This window comes from Tachypleus tridentatus, chromosome 9 (genome assembly GCF_004210375.1).
Source record: "Tachypleus tridentatus isolate NWPU-2018 chromosome 9, ASM421037v1, whole genome shotgun sequence".
Taxonomy (NCBI): domain Eukaryota; kingdom Metazoa; phylum Arthropoda; class Merostomata; order Xiphosura; family Limulidae; genus Tachypleus; species Tachypleus tridentatus.
This window is the reverse complement of record NC_134833.1, coordinates 97,219,531-97,231,517: the sequence shown is the minus strand read 5'-3', so window position 1 is coordinate 97,231,517 and position 11,987 is coordinate 97,219,531. Positions and strand designations below refer to the sequence as shown.

Below are 11,987 nucleotides of genomic sequence, written 5' to 3'. Positions count from 1 at the left end.
TATGTCATCTTCAGGTTAACAAAGAGAATTTGGATATTTCTGTATTTTCTCTAGACGACACTTTACATCTATGTTTTTGAAGGCTGACTTAATTTCTTTGTGTGTCCCCTTCTTTATAAACACACATTTCATAATAATATCTCGCCACAAATAACAAAATATCTTTCTGTCTTTGACATTTGATATTACATTATTGATAACCATCAGAAAATAAATATTTAATCTTCTGTTTTATGTATAATGCCAACTCGTTCACAGGATGGCTTTTAAGTTTTTCGGAACATAGATTCAAATCTGCTATCACTAAGTTTACTCTAACCAGCTAATGAAATTGTTTTGTTGCACAATGTTTGGTTAGAAAACCAGTTAAATTGTAATAATTATAGGACATTATATGCTTTGTGTTTATTATTGTTTGTGCTCTAAATTATGTTTGAAATTAATAAATAATTTGGGAAAAAAAATAAAAAAACAGCCCCATTAAAAATTTGGGTTAGCATCTCTCAACAAATGAAGTCTTTGACAACAAAAAAAATTACAGCATTCACAATTAAGTGCTATGTTTTTGTTATTTTTATGTACATATTTGGTTTGTTATAAAAGTAAAAAAAATACTTATTAGGTAACATTAGAAAATATAAATGAAGAAATAGATTAATTTTTTTTTTCAATATATTTATATACGTATGGAGATCGTGTGTATTACATAATTTTATGCTGTAATTTGAATTAAGTGTATACAAGGTGATTCCTAGCTTGTTACATAGGCTTAGTATATAGGAAGTTGTCATATTTAACTGAAGCAAGCCTGACGATAGTCGGGATAAATGATGATAAACTTTTATTGTAATCTGCAGGGATTTTAGAAAGGAAAAATATTATTTCATATTTTTTTTGGTGTGGTTACAAGGTTAAACAAATGGCCTAAGCTCATGTAGTGTAAGGGTAGAGAAAATAATGCATAACATGTAAATTTTTACCAAAAAATAACTTGATATTCAATTAGAAGATTCTAGAAGCTATGTAAATGAAACTTGGAAACTGTAATATTAAAGATATATAAATTTTATCAATTTTAGCATGAAAATCATCTTGCTCCCTTACCAATCAAAGTTTCAAATTGAGACAAATCTTTATAAAAAAAATTATTATGGATGGATTTTTTGGAGTTTCTCATTAGTTATTGGATCCACTATATTTTGTTTGATAAAAATCACTTCAGTGTTTGTTCCTTTCAATTATTTCAGGGAATATTTTGGAGTTAAGATAGGCCTGCACTTTGCTTGGATAGGATTTTACACCTGTATGCTGATTCCAGCTTCAGTAGTAGGAGTGTTATGTTTTCTGTATGGGTGCTTTACCTTGTTGGGTGATGCTCACAGGTATGAATAAGGGGGAGGAAAGTGATAAAAGAGTTATCAAACAGTTTATTATTTTTATAACTCATGTTTGAACATTTTCTAATTTATACCTCAGATAAATCAGTTACTTAGAGCTATGTGATTGATGGAATGTGGTAAGTGATTAATCACTGGACTAATTAATCAGTGTTTAGCTAATTAATTATTTTCACACAAGCCATTTTTAGCCAGAATAATTGCAAAGAATAATAACTGTAACCATTAATTTTTATTGGTTGATATGTTTTGAACCATTAATTTACCTTAAAATATTTTTAATAATTTTTGTGATAAATTCATTTAAACACAATTTCAGTTAATCAGTTATTTTATGTGGCATTATCATTGAAATTGATAGTTGTATATTTTTACAGTTAGGACATTTGTGGAGACTACAAGGACACCATTTTATGTCCTTGGTGTGACGTAGAAAGATGCAGATATGGAAGATTAGGTCAGACATGCACTTTTGTCAGAATAACTCATCTTTTCGACAATGGTGCTGCTGTATGTTTTGCTGTTTTTATGTCACTCTGGGGTAAGTATTATATAGATTTTCATGTTAAAGTTGAATAAGTAATACTCTCTTCTTCAGACTCTGTTAGAGCTTTCATACACAAAATATCAAATTTTTTGTTATTTAGTTTTAAGACTTTTTTTAAGTAATGCTTTTCCTGTGCCTATTTTCTTTTTGCATGTTGACTACCCAAAATGTATAGTAATTTTGATTTTAAGATTAAAAATACTTGTATTCATCAGAAAATGTTCAAATTTCACATACAAAATTTTTATAACCTCCAGATAATTATCAAACATTTTTGTACAGAAAAAAACTTTATGTTTTGTCTGTTATTTTTGGTAATGAAACTCTCTGTGGGCTTGATAGACTTGACCACTATAAACAATTAGGAAATTATTATAAATAATGCTTTTTTCATTCTGGAATAACTACAAACTACAACTCATATAAAATAGCTTAAATTTGATAACATTATAGATTTATATACAAGGGGAGGACAAAAAAGTGCCCCTCCCTTGAAAATGTTTGTAATTTATTTGATATCATATTTGAACAGTTCTTGTGAAGTGCATTTTACACATTTTTCTGTTATCTAATAAAATGTATAACAAATTAACAGCATTTTCAAGGGGGCCACTTTTCTTGTCCACTCCCTGTATATATATAAATTTATTATTTTTATTGTATTGATCTTTCAACTGTGTCTGGATAACAGTATAGAAGTTACAATGACACGGTGCATGTGTGCTCATGCTACCATATACAGTAATATAAAACTGACCTTTATAAAGGACTTGAATTTTGGGAAAGTAACTCACTAAGAAAATCCTCATGAGATGTGTAGTAATGGATGCCCATAGCAAAATGGTTACTTCAACATAAAAACGTCCAATATTGTATATCTGCAATACTTGAAATGGCCTTAATTTGAAACCAATATAAAGCACATCAAATTTGCTACACATCCAAGACTTCAAACTTCTATAACTGAAATCATGCATCAAACACTTCAAAATAATTCCAAAAGCATGTTATTACTTTGAGATTTCTACATCTGTAATTTGGGACTTTTCAAGGAAAAAAGAAAACACTTTACAAAGTTTTTTATTACTAATACTTTGGTGAAAAAAAATAGTTGAATTAATTGTCATAAGTCATATCAGTTTAAAGAGTGATTTGTATTCTGTTGCAATTTCTGTCTTTACTGATGATAAACATTTTTAATTTTTTTTTTTAAACTTTCAGCTGTAATATTTCTTGAATTGTGGAAAAAGTATTTGGAAATAATTACCCACCACTGGGATATGACTAGTTTTGACACTTTAGAGGTAATGTGTGCTTTTATCTTAGTAATTAACTTTATCACAATTGGTTTGTGTATTTAACATGAACTTTTAACCATGGCAGTATACCTACTGTGATTCTGAAGGTACTAGTTGTGTCATCACAAACTTTGACAGTAATCATAAAAATATTTTAATTATATGTTGTCAGAGTGTTGACTGTTCTGATTGCAAAGTGATTTTTCATGTTAAAATTAAAAATACTTTATTTGAAATTTTCAAATTTCACTTGTGTAGTTCTTTAAACCTCCTTAATAGATATCAGATGTTGTTTGCTGTCAGTAAAAAGTTTATTTTATCTGTTATTTTACAAATTATAACTCTTTAAATGATCAGCCAATTTAAACACCCTCATAACCACCATAAAAAATTATGAACTAATTGTAAATTACTTTTTTATTGTGCGGGAATGACAGCAAATTGTGACCTAAAAGTATGATAGTTTATCCTAAATAACTAAAAACTTGTGACAATATCCATCTGTTTATTTTAATCTTATACTTTTATCAACTTTTGAACCACGTGTAACTATTAATCCTTCCTCACAAGTTTTAAATCACTTGGTGAACCTTCAGCTTATGTTACCCTATTGGATTACATTAAACAATATAAAGAATATTTATTATTGCTATTCTTTATTTTAGCTAATCTAATCTAACAACTTTCTTGTTTTTTTCATTTTAGTTACATTTATGGTAATAAATAAAGAATATTCATGAAAAACATAAAATGTACTATTTACCAGCATCTGTTTTTGTTCTTTACTAATGGCACTACTACACTAAATGCCCCCTGCTAGTACAGTGGTAAGTCTGTGGATATACAACATCAGAGAGAACTATTGGTAGCTTGTAAAAGAGAGGCTGTGATAGGTGTGCATGCCAAATGACTCTTAATTTCCTAGTGTATGACATCATAAACAAATAAGATAGAAAGCTGTACAAGTTTTGCATTACCTGAGTAATAACTACTTTATGATAACTAATTTACATAAAATTATTCGATTCTTGGAGGGGTATAAGTAAATTGTAGAAGAAGGAAGAATCTAAGAACTTAAATACTATTAAAATTTGATTCAGTAATTACATTGTGATGCAAAGTTTACTTGTATACATCGATAATAAACTAGTTTAATTAAATTTTGAATTTAACTCTAAAAGGTTGTGACATATGCAGTTTGACCTACTTGATGTGAAAGGATTAAAGACCTTGTTTTCCTGTCTTGATTGGGTGCTCAGGACTTTTAACTTTGTTTCCAGTGTGATATTTACAGCTACTCTGTAGTATTTCCCTTTGAATATCTTTTCAAACTTTGTCTTATAAAAATAATATTTGAATGTTCCCTAAAGGTATTTTTTGAGAAAGTTTCTCAAAAATACATGTTTAAAAATGTAAATTTCTTAACACATAGATATGATGTCTTACCTGAACTCTTGATCATAATGTGGTTTGTTTTTATATCACCAGGAACATCCAGGCCCAGAATATTTAGCTAAGTTATCAACAGTAAAGAAAAGGAAAGTAAACTTTTTTACAGGGGTAAGAACATCACTATTATATCAATTTATAATAAACATCAAAACAAAATTCTTACTTTTTGCTCAGTTTTTCCCACCATTTGTCTTGTTTTTATACAAGATTAGATCTATCTGTTGATGATGATGTTACAGCATTGTAGTTGATTATCAGATTGTAAGTTTTATGATGACATTAATAGTGTTTGGTATTGGTTTTACGACAAAACTGTAACTAAATATACTTTATCAAATAAAATTAACAAGCTGTGTATCTTTTGTATGAATTCTTTCTTAAAATTATTGAAAATTATTAAACTTAAAAAAATGCCTTATTTTTCATGAAAAATACAGTTATTTTGGGTAAATGGTCTTCAAAGGTATAATGTGAAAAGGGTGATAAAACACTTTTTTTAAGTAATTCAGTATAAATGCACCAAATGTAGTTTAAAAGATAGCAAAGTAAAAAATTGATGTTAATAATAAAAGTTTAAAAGATTTTGATAAAACATTGATTGAGTTTGAAAGTTTAAAATGTCAACTTTTATGCTTGTTTGAAATATTCTTATTTAAAGTTCCCGGCCTGGCTGCCAGGTAGTTAAAGTACTTGACTCGTAATTACAATGTGATGGTGAATCCCATTATTTGTTTGTAAAAGAGTATCCCAAGAGTTGGCAGTGGGTGGTGATGACTAGCTGCCTTCCCTTTCGTCTTATACTGCTAAATTAGGGGCAACTACCACAGATAGCCCTTATATAGCTTTGTGTGAAATTCAAAACAAAGCAAATCATTTAAAGCTCATTGTATTTTATCCCTTTTATTAAACAAACAGGTTAGATGTTCCAATACCTAAGTTGTGGTTTTATTATCCCCTTTAAACATAATGTAAATTAAACGTCAGAAGGATTATAACAGCAGTTTTTTTATCAGTTCTGGTTCTTTTTCTAAGGCCATGTGTTTGAACTTTATTTCTTACAAATTATGAAAATTTATTACTTAGTTTTTTACTGATGTGTTTTTCTAAATGCTTCTGTGATGTACGCTGAAACAGGTAAACGAACCATGTGTTTCCTTTTGGAAGTGACGAGTACCTCGCACCATATTTTCCTGGTCTGTGGTGTTACTACTTGTGAGTATTTATTTATGAATTAATTTGAAGTATATAGGTGTGTACACTAAAGTTATGTGAACATTTAAGATTTCAGATTTAAAGAAGAACCAGTTTTGAGAACAGTGAAGTTTAGAAACAGGTTCAATAGGTAATGAAGACTTTATTTAACACAGTAACAGTGTTTGGTCTTCAATGGGAATGAGAAATTTATCTATATACAGGAATATGTATGTATGTGTACATTATTATTAAAAATTATTAATTTGGGAAGGGGTGTAGGGATCGTCAGAAAAGTTGAATCAAAATATAAAAATTGTATTTTCAAGCTGACAACTCGAGGTAAGCAAACTATTTTGATAAGTACTGTAGGCATGGAGTTAAAAGAGGGTTTATAGCTTAAGAAAATAATACAGACATTACTTCCAGCTGTATTTATTTACTTTTTTAGAGTCTTTAGCTGTAGGCTTGACAATACAGTCTCTGTATTTTGATTCATGTTGTTTCTTTTTCTGACAGTCTAGAATGAGTTTTAATTATATTGTTACTTAAGTTGTTTTAAAATTAATTTATACAGAATACATTCTAAACTTCACAAGTGCATGTGAATTTAGTTGAATGTTACATATTTTTTAACAGTTGCTTCTGCTTTCTGTTCCACTCATCCACCACATATTAAAAATAAATAACAATGTGCAAGAGAGAATAAACATATTTACTGGTATACACCTATAACAAACAAACTGTAAAGTTGTTCTTAAAGGACCATTATGAAAGCAAAAATTGTATGATCACAAATTTAATGACTAGCTTCCATCAGCTTGCACTATTATGTAACAAAAGATGAACAGCAACAAACGAATCTCATCAGAATGGAATAACGTTTCTTTTAATATTATACAACAAAGGTTAATGCAACATAAACAGACATGGTAACATGCTTACTTTGATAGGTCTACATAACAAATATGTTTGTTCTTCAATAGCCTGCTGTGTACGAGTGTTTATTAGAATAAGGCAACACAAATAATTCATTCAGTGGCACACTTTGCTAAATTGTCAATTATCAATAACATTTACTACCACTACCTATTTAAAATTGCAATAGCTACATGAAAGAGTGATATATGCAGTGGTAATAAATACTGAATATGTACTTGTGACTTCTGCTAAGTACAAAAAACAGTAGAAAGAATCACCGATGAGATATTGAATAGTGACATCTGTTATGGTAATCATCCAGTGTCAAAAACCTGTTGAAATATTGCCAGGGAAATAAGTTTGAGTAATGATGAACAACAGTGGCTTGAATAACAATATGCAACATCAGAATCCCCTAATTTTGTTGTGGCTGTTTCCAATAAAAACACTAGAAAATGCATAAGCTGTAGTTTCCAACTAATGCACATACTAGTAAAACACTGGATTTTTTTATGGCTAAAAATGAAGGACTTAGAAAATTTCACAGCATGACATAATTAAGGATGGGGAAGTAAGTTTAAAAGTACTGTCGGTTTGTTGCAGAAATATCAGTGGAGTCCTGTAACACAATAAATATCATTTGAAATAATTTTATATAGTGGAATCAAAATGGTGATTTGTTGCTTGTGTAAGCTGTCAGCAATAGATCTACAGTTTTATTTGCTTACATTTTTTTATTTTCTCTATTTGTGGATTTTAAATACCTAGTTTTTAATTTTCTTCTATGTTGACTTTTTTAATGCACAGCAATGAAAAATGTGTGTTTAGAGTGAGACATGACCCCCACTAGGCACGTATAAAATTATTCCAGAAGAAAAACAGCCCTTTCAAGTAAAACAAGTGTTTAAAACATCTCTTTAAATAAAGAGTTGTGTTTTTTGAAGTAATTACATCTCAAGGTTTTGTGTAAACTTGTTTAACATGAGTCCAGTATAACGTGAGTCCACTCGGAACAATTTTGAATCTGCTATGTACTTATAACCACATAAAGCATCTTTCACTGAAAAATAATTAATTTTTAAGTAAGTCATGGACATTTACAGTATTCCATATAGCATATCTGTCTATGTTGTGGTTAAAAATGCTCAGTTGATTTTGCTGTAGTTTTGTGTAACAATAACATGAATAAAAAATAATACGGTAAAGTAGGCAAATTGTAATTTTGTCTCAACAATCATGAAATCATGTATTTTGCTTATTATCAATCTTTTGTTGGTCCAATCTATTTACAAGAAAGGTTTTCATTGGTGTTTCAAGAATGAGTTTACTTTTAAAGGTTTTTTTTTTCCCAAATGATTAGAGATCACTAAAAGGCTTAATAGAGATATCCTAGTACCACAGGTGATACTGTTTTAGAGTGAGGCTGCATTCTTAAATTAAGATGATTTTTATAACTTCATGGTCATTGATTTTTGGTTCTATGTTTAAAGTAAAATTGTTTTTAAAAAATGTACTTTGTAAACTTGGGAGGATTTTTTATTATTTTCAGTGAATCCAGTTTCCAATTTTCTGCAATATAGCATTTGAGACAGTTATTTCTCATAATTATGTCTCCACAGAGAGGTGTACTGTATTTCAAGATGGCTGGTATGAGTATTAAAACGTTTATTAAAATAAATTAGAGAACAATGTTTCAACCTTCTTAGGTCTCTTTGGCCTTCAGGATAACAAAAAGAGTTTTAATACCCATACCAGCCATCTTAAGATACATTTTTACTTCACATGGGTTCCTCATCATCATGAGAGAGATATAGTTTTTCTGTTGTTTCATCTTCTTCCAAACCCTTTTCAGTCGACTGCCATACCTACATATCTTGGCAGATTATCTTGAAACTTGGAAGGGTCATACTTTGGTCCAATATGTCCAGTCAGTATTTTCATTCTTTTTATTTAGGTTTTTTTAAGGGGTCAGATGTCAAACAATCCAAAAATATATATTTTGGGCTCTTATGTGGTTATATTTACAGCAGTCTAGAAGACAACTGGCACAAATGTAAGTATTCGAGAACTTAATTAATACAATGACAAACAAAAATAGCTAGATTTGCCCATTTCGAATATTTTGGGGAGGGGGGCAGAAAGAGATAAAAAAAAAAAGCATAATTTAGAGATATTTGTTGATCATTTACTTGGCCATATTTTGACCTATTTACATGGTATCTGCTACAAAGATATTTTTGTACAGGTCCCAAACATTGACAAACAAAAAATTGTGAAATTGCCCATTTTTAGTAATTATAAAATGGGTTAAGATGCCACAAAAAAGCATAACTTTAGAGTTGTTTGATCAGTTGCAGGTTTCATGGTTTTTGTTTTATCATATCCCACAGAACAATTTGCTGCCTAGAAAATCTAGGTAAAGACTTAATGAACAACTCTGTAAAGGGACAAACAACCTCCAACTGTGTGAAGAAATCTGGACTTTAACTGCCAGACTCCAGTTATAGTTTGCTACAGCAAAGTGTTTTTTAAGTCCCTTAAAACTATTTTAAATTTACGTATATATTTTCTGTTACAGTAGCTCTTGATGCAGTGATTTTTTATAGACTTAAGAGGATTATGTTTTTATTCTTCAGGTTACAGTAGCTCTTTCTGTACAGACCTAATGTATGTTTTTATTCTTTAGGTTACAGTAGCTCTTTCTATATAGATTTATCAGACTGTTTTTATTCTTTAGGTTACAGTAGCTCTTTCTATATAGATTTATCAGACTGTTTTTATTCTTCAGGTTACAGTAGCTCTTTCTGTACAAACCTAACATATGTTTTTATTCTTTAGGTTACAGTAGCTCTTTCTGTATAGATAACTGACTTTTTATTCTTCAGGTTACAGTAGCTCTTTCTTTACTGGCTTAACAAATTATGTTTTGTTCTTTAGGTTACAGTAGCTCTTGTTGCTGTGGTTGGTGTGATTTTTTTACAGAATATCCATTCAAACTGTTCTGTACTTCACACTGAGTGGCAATCAGACACTTACCAGCATGGTATCTCTCACTACCTCAGTCACAGCTGCACTGTTGAACCTTGTGTGCATTATGACCTTTAAACTGGTAGGTCACTTAAATAAGAAAAGTTAGGGATATGAAATTCACCTATTTCTAGTTGTGTAAAATGTACTTGTTATGGCTTTATTCAAGATGATATGGATCAAATACCTGCTTATAGTGGTATGTGTATATATAAGTGTGTGTTTGTTTGTATATATCATATACCTGTTTATAGTGTATACAGGTGTGTGTGTGTGTGTGTGTATATATATGTATCAAATACCTGTTTATAGTGGTATGTGTATATAAGTGTGTGTGTATATATATATGTATCAAATACCTGTTTATAGTGGTATGTGTATATAAGTGTATGTGTGTGTGTGTATATATATATATTTATAATGGTATGTAAGCATATTAGTTTTGTTGTTTATTTATTTTTTACTTTGATTTCTTAATGACTAAAAGGAAATGTTGGCAACAGGTGCCGTTTCATAGTCTCATCAATTTAAAGTTGGGAATGGCTAGTGTAGATGTTCTTTTTGAAACAACTGACTAACTGTTAACCTTTTCTAGATTTATAGAAGAATAGTCACCTTCCTTACCGAATTGGGTAAGTTTTACCTGTTTCTAATTTTGGCAATTCCAAATGGACATAGGTTATTTTGTTCATCATTTAGAATAAAAAAATTTAATCAGAATCTGACTGCAAAATATTTTATCCCTATTTATTTTAGTGCCAGCTAAATACCGTTACAGTCATCCAAAGTTTATCAGAATAACTTATACATCTTGAAAAAACATATAAATTTTATGGGTGAATGAATCCAAATTATGCACATTTTTCAAAACAGAACTTATTTCTTTAAAAAATTGATTTATGCCACATTATGCATGTTATCTAACTTTTTTATTAATTTTTCTATTTGTACAGAATGTAATAAAATAACATTAGAAAGTAATTATATATAAGTATATTAAACATCACTAACAGCACACTTTATCACTTTACCAGTCTTAGTTTTATTATTGATCAAGTCTGAGTGTTTTGTTAAATAAACTTGTGGATCAGTGTGAAACACAGTAAAGTATATTTAGTTGTAATACCATATAGTCTTGTGATCAAAATAGTGAAAACTGTTCACATTGCTAACATATATATGCAGAAATACATGAAACATTGTATAGTATTTATATAAATATATTTATGATAATTTTAAGGTTAGATGATTATTTGTAACTTTCAATTTGGTATTATGTATTTGATTTAATGAAGTTCATGATGAAGAAGAGTAAATATCATGTACAGTGCACAGGGATACTGAAAACTTGTAAATATACATTTTAGAGGCTCTAAAGGCAATGCAAGCACAATATGCAAACAGTGCCACGGATATAGTATTTTTAATCTTTACATAAACATTAACATGTTAATATGTAACTCAGATTGTAATCTTCAATTTTACCATCCTTTTTTGATTAGAAATACTTTTGCAGTGTATTTGATATTTAGCATACAACAGACTTGTACATTCTACTAACAACTTGCAACATCTTGTGTAGATATGCATAATAAAATCAGAAATATAGTAAACATTCCATCTGTAATATGGCATTCGTCCAATAAACCGATCCCATGCATTTTATGTTAAGAATATACGTGTGTTTTATCATAATTTTTATAACTTCAAGACTTGTGTATGAAGGCTACTAATAAAATAAATTTTAAAATATGGAATTCCATTTTGAAATAAAAATATGAGATAAAATCATGTTAAAATTAATAATAAAACATCTCTTATTAATGAAGCCAGTTTTTGTAGAGATATTACATAAATTGGCTTCACTACTGCATGTTATATATTTTAAAATTGTCAAAGATTACTAAAAATGTGTATAAAAACTACCATAAAAAGATATTTCCACTGCAAAACTAGAATGTAAAGCTCTTTTTTTCTGTTGCAATATGGAATGAAGTTAATTGTTTTGATTTAAAGATTAACATGTGTTTCCTGATGATTTGGCTTGAGAAGTAGTTAGTGTTTACTAATTTCATGGAAACTAGTGTATCTAGACCACAAGTGTCTTGATCAACAGTCATTGGTATCCTACTTCTGACAACAACAACAAAAAAT

At 29.2% G+C, this 11,987-nt stretch overlaps 1 protein-coding gene across 2 annotated transcripts; it reads left to right on the top strand.

Moving 5' to 3' along the window:
* Positions 1 to 844: 844 nt before the first annotated feature.
* On the top strand, positions 845 to 10,722 carry LOC143227201 (anoctamin-4-like). 2 transcript variants are annotated; one of them, XR_013014931.1, is made up of 7 exons: positions 845 to 1,382; positions 1,775 to 1,938; positions 3,166 to 3,248; positions 4,731 to 4,802; positions 5,829 to 5,906; positions 9,744 to 9,915; positions 10,429 to 10,722. XR_013014931.1 is itself a non-coding variant. In XM_076458692.1 (6 exons), exons 2-5 carry the CDS (start codon positions 1,926 to 1,928, stop codon positions 5,859 to 5,861), a joined length of 201 nt encoding a protein of 66 aa, XP_076314807.1. In that variant the 5' UTR covers positions 845 to 1,382; positions 1,775 to 1,925; the 3' UTR covers positions 5,862 to 5,906; positions 9,744 to 9,931. The 2 variants fall into 2 exon arrangements, 1 of the variants encoding a protein (XP_076314807.1); XM_076458692.1 differs by lacking the exon at positions 10,429 to 10,722 and having other exon boundaries at positions 9,744 to 9,931.
* Positions 10,723 to 11,987: the final 1,265 nt, after the last annotated feature.

Coding starts and splice junctions, on each gene's coding strand:
- LOC143227201 (XM_076458692.1), top strand. Junction 3,249..4,730: donor CTAGTTTTGACACTTTAGAG/GTAATGTGTGCT, acceptor TTATATCACCAG/GAACATCCAGGCCCAGAATA. Junction 4,803..5,828: donor AAGTAAACTTTTTTACAGGG/GTAAGAACATCA, acceptor ACGCTGAAACAG/GTAAACGAACCATGTGTTTC.